The sequence below is a fragment of the Chinchilla lanigera genome, unplaced genomic scaffold (assembly GCF_000276665.1).
Source record: "Chinchilla lanigera isolate Chin_1 unplaced genomic scaffold, ChiLan1.0 scaffold00136, whole genome shotgun sequence".
Lineage (NCBI taxonomy): Eukaryota > Metazoa > Chordata > Mammalia > Rodentia > Chinchillidae > Chinchilla > Chinchilla lanigera.
In genome coordinates, this window is record NW_004955537.1 from 2,064,298 (window position 1) to 2,077,563 (window position 13,266).

Consider the following 13,266-nt stretch of genomic DNA (forward strand, 5'->3'; position numbering starts at 1 on the left):
TAGAAATAAAATAAAATGAACATCATCTGTATTGAAAACATTTGCAACTTAGAGGATAGAATGAGAATAGAACATCACTTCTGTGATATTCTTGCCAAAACTTCATACCCTAAATCCAGGGATGAGGAAATAGCAGACAAACCCATACTGAGAGGTGCCTTATAAAATAACTGGCTTATGATCTTTAAATGTCATAAAGGTCATAAAGGCAAGGAAAGACCGATCAATTATTCCAGAATGACAACTAAAGAGATATAGCAACAAAATTAAAACTAATTCTGAACCTGAACATTCTGAACATTTTCTGATTCTGTAACTTTTTTGGCTATAAAGATATTACTGGGAAAATTGGAGAAACCTGAGTGGGGTCTTCTTAGCAGACAATAGTAGATAAAGTTATATTATGCCTATGAAAAAGAACTTATATACACTGAAGAATTCTAAAGATGACATCAAGTAAGTAACTCACTCTCAGATGGCTCAGGGGTGGGGAAGGGGGCATACACTGTACTTCCAACAGTCTTACTAAAAAACTTTTTTTTGCAGTGCTAGGGATTGAATCTAGGGCCTTATATATGCTAGGTAAGGGCTCTATCACTGAATTACATCCCCAGCATTTAGAAAATTAAAACGATGGTTATTAAGATGCATAAAGTAGTATTTCAGGGCCTAAAATACTGTTGATGTTCAAGAATGCTAAATTCTATCAAAATTCCATTTCTCCTCTTGTAGTAGCCACAACACGAGCATCTACTAAGCCTGTGCTCCCCACTGTCAATACTGCCCCACCCATTATAATGATGGGTTACTTTATCTCTGAACCATGTCACCCTGACCCCACCTGCCCTGCAGAGAGGAGAAACAAAGCAGATACTCAGAAAGGAGCAGAGATAACAAATAAGGCCCAAGAGAGATACCGAGAGCACCAGTCTTGGTTTCATACAGTATTCCAATGCTACTGCCTCATGAAGCTTCAACTCCCTTACTATACTTCAGCATCCTAACTTCCTCCTTTTACACAGGCCAGCTTGAGTAGATTTCTGTCAGTTGTAACCAGAAGTGTTACATCTTCTTCCCCCTCTTGTGCCAAACTTCACAACTCTGCTCTTACATGAAAAGTGCCTTGGTGCCCCCAGACACTTTGGTTGTTGGTAAGGCTCAATACAGCACTTCCTAAGGGCTTAAGTCAGTTCCACTCACCAAGGCTGGCCTCAGCCAACAGCAGGTAAGCGGGCACAAGCTCTACTGAGCTCAGGCCATGCATGGCCATGCGGAAGCGAAGCGAATGCAAAGCTGCTGGCACAGCATCTTCATGTTTTCCTTCAAAAAGATATTTCTGGGCAACCATGTAGCAGAATTCAATCAAGTGCTTCTGTAGTAGAGAGAAATAGCGCATCAGAAACGATCTAAATATAAAGGTAAAGGTGGGCACAGATACATCTAGCGATAAGGTCAACATCCTTATCTGGAAATAAGCCATTCAAACTATTGAAGGTTCGTAGTGAGCTTGCAAAACAGATGACATAAAAAGGGTAGCTCTGGACTCTGAGTTCTTCAATATCCAGGAACATGCGTCTTTTCATCTTAGTTCAGTCTTTGGCATGAACTTAGTTCTTGAACTAAGTCCTTGAACTATTATAAGTGTACAATATAAAGCTGTTAGATGAACAAATATATTTTAATTATAGTTCTATGAAATTTATGTTTATAAAAGTTATAGATATGTCAGGCTGGTCTAAAATTTTCTGTCTATTTGAGCTAATTTTGAGAGAAACATTTCATTTTCCTTCTGGAATTATCCTCCTCAGCTAATATCAGAAATAACTTTACACTGTTCTAAGGCTGCTATCAAAGTACAACACCAAAGTTGATAAACCTAGTGTTTAGAGTTTAAGGCTCATAAAATGCTAATTTTTATAGTAACTAAGATGCTACCTATAGCATAACAATTGGAGTTACTTTTATGAGATCTCCTCTATTTATGTACTAGTTCTATCCTCCTAGTATGTGGCCAAGCTCTTAGCACAGTACTTGACACAGGTGGATGCTATGAGCTGAATTGTGCTCTCCCCCAAATTGATGTGCTGAAACTCTAACTCTCAGTCTTTTGGGATATGGCTGTATTCGGAGAAGTGTCTTTAAAGAGGTGATATAGTTAAAATGAATGACAAGGTGGTCCCTAACCTAAGCTGGCCAGTGTCTTTATAAGGAGATAGTACACACACAGAGACACTGAGGGATGCATGCTCATACACAACCATACAAGGACACAGCAAGAAAGAAGCCAGCCGCAAGTCAGGGGAGAGGCCTCAGAAGAAACTGCACCAGCGGACACTTTGATCATGGACTTCTCCAGAACCATGAGAAAATAAATCTCTATGGGTTGAGCCACCCAGTCTGTGGTATCATGTTATAGGAGTTCTAGCAAACTAAAACAATGAACATTCAGTATATGCGGAAACAACTAACTGAATAAAATTGAGGACAAAAATATATAAAGCAAAGCCTCTGCCCTCACTGAGGTTACAATTTAGTGATCACAACACAGTTCACCCTTTATCTGGGGTAACTTCACCGTACCCACGAGCTAACCCCAACCCCAGTCCCTATAGGTCCTACCTGCCGCTGATGCAGCTGCTGCAAGCCATGCTGCCGTTCTTCCTCTGAATTATAGAAGGGCATGGAAGTGCGCAGTGGAATCAGGAGCTGACATATCTTCTCATGGATGCTGCGCCAATCAGCTTTTTGATGCACCACACCACTGACAAGAAAGACAGACTTCATTATCTTTATCTTTGGTCCTTCCACTGGCCTATCCCTACACACCAGACAAGTAAGTCCAATACAAGCTAGGCAGGAGCTCAAAGCCATTTCTGAGACAGAAATCTCTTTTCTTACACACAGTTATTTGATGGTGTGTTGGGGTTGGGGAGAGGTAATGGGAGGAGCCAAATGGTGACATTTCACAGTCACACCTGGATGCTGTGGCTATTCTGTTTAATAACAAGAGACAACTTTAACTCCACATTGTTCTAAGGCTACTTCTGAAATATCTAAATATCAAAGTTGATGAGTTTGAGGGTCTTTTTCTTGGGGAACGGAAAATAATTTACATTTGATGAAGCTCCAGGAAAGACTTTACAAACATATACCCTTGTAACTATGCCAAGAGTACTATTTGCATAGTCTTGTCCTCAGAAGCACATATTCTGGGCACACAGAATGCACTGGGAATGACCTCCAGCCCCATAAGTGCAGCAGGTACTAATTGTCTTGCACTTGCACTATTTGGTTCTTTTAAAACAAAATAAAATCTGTTGTTACCATTTTAAAGGTAAGGAGGCATAGGTGTAGCAAGATTAAGGAATTATCCTAAGCCAGTACACCACAGTCACTGTTTTTTAGCCGTCTCAAAAGAAGCACCTTGACAATTTGGTCAAGCTTTTCGGACTGTTATATGATATAATTAGTATGTTTAAACATTCAGTTGGATAGTATAGATACAGAACATTTACATCATTGCAAAAAATTTCTGTGGGGCAGCATCACTGTACAGCAGTGATGGCAAAACTTTTAGAGCTTCCAGTGATATAAACAGCCTGCTATGGCACATGTGCCATGGGTTCACCACCACCGCTATAGAATATCTACCCTCATCCCTTAAATAACTGGTTATATGAATGACTCCCTTATCTATTACACAATTCGGACCCTTCCTCTAATCATGGCTTTTTTGCATTTGAATGCATAACTCAAATTCCATAAAATTCACCAGTTTAAAGCATATGATTTATTGTTGTTAGTATGTTCACAAGGTGGTATAACCATCACCCTATCTAAATGGAGGACATCCTCCACCTCAAAAATCAAAACAAAACAAAAACTTCTGTACTTGTTAGCATTCATTCCAGTTCTTCTGACATTGATATCCCACAATCTACTTTCTGTTTCTCTCAATTTGCCTATTCTGGATATTACACATAAATGGAAACAGACAATATGTAGCCTGTAGTATCTGTTCTTTCACTTAGAATAATGCTTTTAAGACATATCCATATTGCAGTACTATACATATAAATATTCTATTACTTTTTATAATAATAATTTTCTACTGTATGCATATAACACATTTTTTCAATTCATTCATTCATCAGTTGGTAAACATTTGGGTTGCTTCCACTTTTTTGTTATTATGGCAAATGCAGCTATGAACACCTATGTACACTCTTGTGTGAACATATGTTTTTAATCTAAGGTATATAGCCAAGAATGGAATTGCTGGGTTATCTCATAACTTTATGTTTAACTTTTTAAGGAATTGCCAAATTTCTTCTCATAGTACTTGTGCCACCTGTATGAGAGTCTAAATTCTCTCTTAGAATCTAAGTTTCTTCTTAGGGGAAGTGTTTATTCAAATCTCCTCCTTTAAAAACCAAGTCTTTTTTCTTTTTATTGTTGAGTTTTAGGAGTCCTCTATAGATTGGAGGTACCAGAGCCTTATCAGATATATGAGTCACAAATATTTTCTCTCATTCTAATGGGTTGTCATTATCTTCATAATGCTTTGTTTTGTAAATGTTTTTAGTTTTGATAGTATTCAACCAATCTATTTTTTCTTTACTTCCTTGTGCCTTTTGATGTCATGTCTAAGAAAATGTTACCTAATTCAAGATCATACATTTGCAACTATGTTCCTTCTGAGTTTTATATTTTTAGCTCTTAGGACTTTTTGTATATGATTAATTTTTCTTTATGGTTTTCTTCATGACTTTTCTTGTTGCTGAGACAAAATACCCAACACACACAAGGTAAAGGAGGAAAGGTTTATTTCAGCTCACAGTTTGTAGAGATTTCAGTTCATAATCAGCTGGTTCCAAAGCAGGGTGGCATGGCAGAGAGGCATCGCAGAGGAGAAACAGTCCATGGCAAAGCAGGCAGGAGGCAACAAAGCAGCAAGCAGCAGCAGCAAGCTGGGGGTATAGCTCAGTGGCACAAGCGCCTGAGTGGCAAGCACAGGGTCCTGAGTTCAGTTCCTGGTACAAAAAAAAAAAGCAGCAGCAAGCCTGTGTTCCCTCTCTCCCTTTATATTCCATCCAGGCTGTAAGCCTATTGATTGGTGCCATTCATAGCCAGGGTGGGGCTTCCATTATCCACACCCAGAACCAGGCTAAACCCATTTAGTTATCACACTTATGAATCCCAGTATCACACACCCTAATCCAGCATCACACACTCATGATCCAGCCACCTTCCAAAAGTTCCACCTATGAGCACCTGAGACTTTGGAAGAACATCTAGACATGAGTCATAATAATGGTGTAAGGCAGGGATCCACATTCTTTTATTCTTTTTCTTTTTTTCTTTGTATGTGCATATCCAGTTGTCTTATAATTTGCTGAAGGGACCATTCTTCCCCCTACTGAAAGATCATGGCACCTGTGGTAGATTGATAACTGGTGGTCAAATTATAACCCTCAGCTGAACTGAGTAAGTGTGGTGCTGGGTGTGGGAGGGCCACCTGGGGACTGTTGCCAGCCGTATAAGAAGCAGACCTGGAGAAGAAGAAGAAAGGCTTTTGGGAACTAAAGAGGCTGTTGGGAACTGAAAAAGGCTGTTACAAGCTGGTAGAAGCTATAAGGAGCTGTTGGTTGTTTTGGAAGAGCTTGTCATGCTGGCTTTCCTGATGAACTTGGCTGTTTTCCTCCTCCAAGGAGCTCAGGACCTCGTTGGCACTGAGAATGGCTTTGGTTCACTTTGCGGGAGCTATGATCCTCACTTTGAGCATTGCTTCCTGGCTCCAGAGGGGAAGATGATGCACTGCTGGTCTCCTGGAGAAGCTTGCTGTGTTGGCTTCCCTGATGGGAACTCGGCCATCTTGATCACTGGAGGAGCTCAAGACCTCACTGTTGCCGAGGATGGGTATGGTACCTTTCGGGGGAGCTCTGGTTCTTCTGAGCATCACTTCCTGGCTCCAGTGCAGACCCTCAGTCTGCTAGCACACCTCCTTTATCCTGCTGGCACAGACTTCTTAGATTCCACCACTGACCTTTGGGCCTTTGTAGCGCAGATCCATGAAACAGGCGGGCATGAGATATTGTTGTGGGCTCTGGGCCTCCAGTTGGATTCGTGGGAGGCATTGTTATGAGCTTTAGGTCTTAAGCTGGACTCAAGCAGGACATTTCCATGGGATCCAGGCCCTCAGCTTGATTCCTTGGTCTTAGTGTGTGGACAGATTTCCTGCACTCTTTTGTATATCATTCTTTGGGTGACTATTATAAATAATCATATAAAATATGTGTCCTGTATTATATTATTAATCCCCTTGCAAAATAACCCCCAAACCAACACAGCACCCCTGCTGAAAATTAAATCACCACAGATGTATGAACTTGTTTCTGTTCCACTGACCCACACATCTATCTTGTCAATATCACATTGTCTTCATTATTGTGGCTTTGTAGTAAGCTTTGAAATTGAAAAGTAAGCCCTCTTTGTTCTTTCTTAAGACTGTTTTGATTACTGTAGTCCTTTGCATTTCCACATAAATTTTAGGGTCAGTATGTTCATTTCTGCAAAATTGGCATTGGAATTTGGATGACGGTTTTCTTAAATCTGGAGATCAATTTAGGGAACACTGTTGAGTTTTCGGTTGATGAATATTTTATTTATTTATGTGTTTAATTTCTTTTAACAATGTTTTAGAGTTTTTAATGTGTAGGTCATGTACTTCTTTCGCTAAATTTATCCCTAAGATTTTTGAATGCTATTATGAATGGAATAGCTTTCTTAATTTCATTTTCAGATTGTTCACTGGTAGTACATATGTAAAAATACAATTGATTTTTGCAGGTTGCTTTTATATTCTACAACTTTGCTGTGTTCATTCATTAGTTATCATTTACTTTTGTGGGTTCTTTATGATTTTCTGTAAAGTAAGTCCCTGAATTATGAACAAGTCCCATTCTGGGAGATCATCAGTAAATCAGATTCATTGGTAAGCCCAAAAAAGTGAGTCTTGGACAGCTTTGACACAAATATACAATGTAAAGCATAAATACACACAAATATTGTAAATAAGCTATTTTTACTTTTGCAGTAAGCACACAGCAGCATGTGTCTGCCACATGCCTGGCAGACACATGGACAACTTACATGATTTGTTCACATCTATGAGTGTTTGTAATGAAAAGTCTGTTCTATCTGCGAAAGTTGTTCATAAGTTGGGATTTACTGTATAAAGTGTATCAGGGTTCTCCAGAGAGACAAAGTTCCAGTTGTCTCATCATCATTTGCTGAAGGGACCATTCTTCCCCTCACTGAAAGATCATGGCACCTGTAGCAAATTGGTAACTGGTGGTCAACTTATAACCCCCAGCTGAACTGGGGGTATATCAGGGTTTGTAATGAAAAGTCTGTTCTACCTGTGAAAGTTGTTCATAAGTTGGGATTTACTGTATATAGTGTATCAGGGTTCTCCAGGGAGATAAAACCAATATTTATTTATGATAAAAATTGGCTCATGTAATATGGAGGATGAGTCCCACTATCTGCAGTCTGCCAGTAGAGAAACCAGAAAGCCAGTGTAATTCAAACTCAGTCTGAAGCCCCGTGAACGTGAGGACAGGGAGGGAGGAGAATGCCTGCTGGTATAAGTCTCCAAGTCCAGAACCAGAAGCTCTTACATCTGAGGACAGATATCTCTCTTAGCCGAGAGAGGAGAGAGAGAGAAAGAGAGAGAGTACAGTTGAGGACAGATATCTCTCTTAGCCGAGAGAGGAGAGAGAGAGAAAGAGAGAGAGTACAGTTGAGGACAGATATCTCTCTTAGCCGAGAGAGGAGAGAGAGAGAAAGAGAGAGAGTACAAATTCATCTTTCTTCTGCCTTTTTGTTCTATTTGGGCCCTCAGTGGATTGGATGACACCCAGCCAAACACTAAGGGTGATCTTATTTACTCAGCCTATTAATTCAAATGGAGTCTCCACAGACAGCCTCACAAATACATCCAGAAATAATCTCTTACCAATATGTGACCATCCCTTAGCTGTTAGGGTGACACATAAAATCAATCTTCATGACAAGATCCTATCATCTGTAAATAGAAATAGTTTTACTCCTTTCAATTGGATGCCTTTTATTTCATTGTCTTACCTAATTTCCCTGACTAGAACCACTACTACAATGTTAGAGTGGTGAAAGCAACAACCTTGTCCCATTTCTGTTTTTAGGAGAACTCAGTCTGACCATTCAGTAAATTAGGTGTGTGTTTCTCTACGGATTTTTCATAAGTTTCCTTTTACCAAGTAGAAGCTCCCTTCCATTCCTAGTTTAAGTGTTTTTAATCATAGACTGTTGGATTTTGTCAAATGCTTCTTCTGAATCTAATATGGTATATTGCATTGATTGATACTTTTATGTTGAACCAACTTGAATTCTTAAAATAAATCCCATTTGGTTATGATGTATAATGCTTATTTGCTGTTGGATTTTATTTGCTAAATCTTTAAGACTTTTGTATATCTTTAAAAAGGATATTAGTCTATGGTTTTCTTGTGAAATCTTTACCTGGTTTTGGCATCAGAATAATACTAGCCTGATATAATGAATTAGGAATTATTTCTTCTTCCTTTTGGGGGGGATTAGGAGTTTGTGAAAGTTGGTGTTAACTCTTTAAATGTTTGGAAGAATTCACCCAGTGAAATCATCTGGTCTTGGGATTTCTTTGTGTGCTACAAATTTTTAATGGGTAGCTCAATCTCTTGTTATACAGATCTCTTAAGATATTCTATTTCTTCTTTGTTCAGTTTTGGTTTCTATCTTTTTAGGAATATGTCTATTTCATCTAGGATACCTAATTTGTTGGTACACAGTTGTTCATAGTATTCTCTAACTTCTGCAAGACTGGTAGTACTATCCCAACTTTCATTTCTCAGGTTAGTAACTTGAATCTTCTTTTTCTTGGCCAGTCTAGCTAAAGGTTTGTGAATTCTGTTATCTTTTCAAGGAATCAAATTTTGGTTTTGTTTATTCTCTCTGCAGTTTTTCTGTATCTCATTTATATCTTCTCTAATCTTTATACTTTTTTTTTTTTTTTTGGTTTTTCTCCAGTACCGGGAACCGAACTCACGACCTTGCACTTGCCAGGCAGGCGTATCTTCTCTAATCTTTAATACTTCCTTCCTTCTACTAGCTTACAGGGTGACACGTGAAGGATTTGGTGAATATATTTTTAGTTTGAGCTTCTCTTTCTAGTTTCTTAAGTTAGAAAGCAAAGTTATTTGAGATCTTTTTAATGTATACATGAATAGATATAAATTCATATAGGTACAAATTTATATACTGCTGAGTACTGTTTTGCCCACATTTCTTAAGTGTTAGTATTTCTGTGTTTTCATTTTCACCCATATCAAAGCATTTTCAAATTTCCTGAATGGTTTTTGTGTTGAGATCATTATCTTTGACTTTGTAAGATAGGATGCTAAAATCTGGATGGCTTGGTCATTTACATGAAAAGAAATCCATGAAAATTTTAAATTAAGGATTATTCTATCCAAATTTTTGGTCTCTGTCCTCAAGTTTTTGTTTTTTTATTAATTAAGTGTATTGGTACATTTTAGGTATATGTAATGATCGCATTCATCATCAGGAATTTGTACCTGTATATGGTGTATCTCAATTCTTGTTTTTTTCCAATTTTCCCACCTTCCCTTCAACCCCTTTCCCCCTTATTTACAAAAGCTTTCTTTCCATTTTCCCTTCTTCTCTCATTTTTTTCTTTTCCCTTCTTTTCTTTCCCCCTCCTTCCTCCTTGGTCCCCCTTCCCATTTGAACATTTTCTTCCTATTTCACAATATCTATTACACATTTTGGTTCTCATTTACACTTTCAGTTTCTCACACCAGAGAAACAATGTGGTATTTATACATGCACGTCTAATTTATTTCACTTAAGAGCCTGGGCTACAAAGTGAGCCCAATGCCAGCATGAACTGCATAGCGAGACCCTGTCTCTAAAAGAAAAAAAAAAACAAGAAAAATAAAAACAACAAAGCTATAAACTAAGTTCATATTCATATAAAAATAAGAACAAACAAGAAAAAAAAAACGGAGAAAAGAAGATAAGGAAAAAAAACGTCAACTTCAATATGTATCTCTGCTGTCATTGGTAGACAATGTGAGCAAAGTCCAGATCTGAGGTGACTAATCCAAGCAAGGCAGCAATAGCTTTGTGGCAGGGTAAAGTATAATCCCAGCAAACCTGCACCTTTAGTTCCCCTGAAGTTCAGGCTGGTTCCCGGCTGTGAGGCTGAAACTTGATTTGTTCAGCCTGCAAGAGTTCATGTGCCTCCTGCTGGCTTGAACTTGACTCTGTCAGTTGGAACTTGGCTTCCTCGTCTGCCAACTTGAACTCAGCAGCCTGACCCACAGCTGTTCGGAGGTCTGTGCTCACTCAGTTGGCCCTTCTCCAAGGTGGCTACCAGCCAACTGCCCTCTCCTGGGACATATCTGAACCCAAATAACTCACCAGACATTGCAGTACACTGTGCCTACTGCTCTGTTCCTTCTTTTCTCTGTGGAGGCCTCTGGGGTCACCACTAGTCACCTCATCTGCAGGTTTGAGTTGCTCTTCCCACACAGTGAGTCTGGGCTCAGGGAGAAAGCGCCACCTGCCACCTCCTTCTTCATTGAAGTCTTTCTCTTCACTCTCCCCATGGACCTCAGTTTTTGCTTCAGATTCTTGCTGGATCCCAAGGACCCACTTTCTTTCTTCTTGTCTTCCTAATGTTGCTATATTCCAGTGTCTCTCCTTACTGGTTTTTAATGTTTGTTTCCATGTATTTATAAATATATCAAATTTCCTTCCATAATTAATTACTGATTTCATTCTACTATAGTTGGGAAATGTACTTTATGATTTCTATCCCTATATATTTTTGATATTTGCTTTATGACCTAACATATAGTCTATCCTGAAGAATGCTCTATATCCACTTAGAAGAATGAATATTCTGCTATTATCAAGGATGTTCTGCGGATGTCCAATAGTGTTGTTTAAGTCTTCTTTTTCCTTGCTGATCTAGTTATTCTATTCATTACCGAAGGTAGGGTATTAAAATCTCTATTACTATTTAATTGTGTTTTCTCCTTCTATTTTGATAGTTTTTGTTTCATGTATTTTGAATCTCTGTTGTTAGATACATATAATCACGTGTTTTTGCATTTCTACTGCTTATTACACATTTTCAAAATTTTTATATCTGGTTTATTTTATTTCATGGTATATCTTCTAGATTTATGTATGTTGCTGCAAATAGCAGGCTTACATTCTTTTAAAGGCCCAAATAATAGAATAATGTTCTGTTTTCCATATATGACAAATACAATGGGATATCGTACTGCACATTTTCTTTATCCATTCATCTAGTGGCAGGTGCACAGTTTCCATTTCTTGGCCATTGTGACAGTGCTGCGAAGAACATGGGAGTGGACCTCTCTCTTCAATACACTGTTTTCATTTCCTTCAGATACATACTTAGAATACACATTTTCACATAAGTGTGAGATAATTAAGTTTGATTCCATTATACTTAAACATATTTCAAGACAGGCAACAATAATCTAGAGGAAAAGTCACCAAAGTTTTCTGTGAGGTGCCACAGAATAATTATTTTAGACTTTGAGAGCTCTATGGTCTCTTGCAACTACTCAACTCTACTATTGTAGCACAAAAGTAGCCATAGAAAATATGAGGCTTTGTGCAAGCATGCTCTCTCTTTCCTCCCTTCTGTGAAAACAGACATATAGTCAAATATTTTCTTTGTAAACTGTAACTGCTACTACTGAAATGACAAAACTCATATAAAAGGATTGTTTTGGGGAGGTAGAGAATGACTGTAGACAGACCAATAAAGTTCTACAATGTATTTATTAAGTAGGGATTTGTTGAGTAATTGTGTGAGCAATGGAAATGGTAACTTATTTAACTGCCTGAACTTCTGTTCCACTGAGAACAACTGACATACCTTGCCTTTCAAATAAAGTGAGCTTTCTTTATATATTTGTGGCTCTGTCTTTATTCATCTATCTCATCCTAATATCCAAGTCTGGACCATATATAAAGAAATTGATAAATATGTTTTCAATCACAAGTAGCTTACGAGTCAGACAAGTTTCATTTGGACATTATGTTTTTAGAACTGAATTTTAATGTCTTTGTGGAGGGCATGCATTCTACAATTTACCACAGATCTTACTGAAAAGAATAAGAATGTCAGGCTATTCAATCTCAAATATTAACTATCAAAAAATCATGAATTCCCTGGGACACAAGAGCATAGGAAAAAGAGGTGAAGACCTTAAAGCAAATTAAAGGCAAGTAAAGGGTCTAGGAACAGTCTCAGTGGTAGACAGCTTGCCTGGCATGCATGTGGCCCTGGGTTCCATCCTCAGCACCTACGGTTGGGGCAGTGGAGGGTAAGGGCATAGGAAAAGAAAATTTATTCATGTCATCTAATACTAGCGCCAACTATTTGAAGAGTCTTTGCTGGAGACTATGAGCATACACAGGTGGTTGTGACACAAAAGACAGCATACACATGACAGTCCTATAAACATCCAAAACAACAGCCTGCATTAATGGAACACAGAGGATTGAGATAACATGCTTGCCAAAAATGAAAATGAGGAAACACAGTAAGAGTTGCCTGGGAGGTAAAGAATGTACAGTGAGTTGAGAGGAAGGACGAATTACTTCTGGCTGGAGGATGAAGAGGATATGGGGTGTTTTAAGGACGAAAAGGGGTCAAATATCTCCAAGTGCCATGAAACCTATTGGCACAAAGATAACATGAAGGCTCCTCAAACTTATCTGTCTGCAACTGAATCTGTCATTCATCATCTCCGACTCCTGTATTTCTTGCTTAAGTTAAGAGACTATGTATTGAGAAGTTTACTTATTCAACAAATGTTCACTGAGTGTCTGGTATGTTGGGGGCACAGGTCTAGTAAAGGAAACAGACACTGGAGAAATAAACAAAAAATCAGAGAGGGACAACCCACTTTCTGAGCTTTTCTTTCTCTCAATAAATTCTTCCTACTGTTAAAAGAAAAAAGCAGTACTTGTTCGAAAAATGTAAGAAGAATGTTAGGTCGGGTTTAGACCTCTTTGAGGTGAAGGAAAAGCAGCCAGGAAGGTTTATGATAGAAGGGGAGGTTCTCAGTAGAGGAAACAGTCTGGGTAAAGCAACTGAAGGAGCAAATTAGAAGTTCA

At 38.4% G+C, this 13,266-nt stretch overlaps 1 protein-coding gene across 7 annotated transcripts in view; it reads right to left on the reverse strand.

Moving 5' to 3' along the window:
* Positions 1-13,266, reverse strand: part of Zmynd12 (zinc finger, MYND-type containing 12) — a 66,181-nt gene that overhangs the window by 42,951 nt on the left and 9,964 nt on the right. For all 7 annotated transcript variants that reach the window (XR_001232075.1, XR_001232074.1, XM_013507763.1 and 4 more), the window contains exons 2-3: positions 2,620-2,761; positions 1,201-1,372 (exon numbers count right to left, since the gene is read on the reverse strand). Coding sequence is in view for 5 of the 7 variants with exons in the window: in XM_013507763.1 (XP_013363217.1) it covers positions 1,201-1,372; positions 2,620-2,761 (314 nt within the window). In the remaining 2 variants the exon portion in view is untranslated. The remainder of the gene's footprint in view (positions 1-1,200; positions 1,373-2,619; positions 2,762-13,266) is intronic.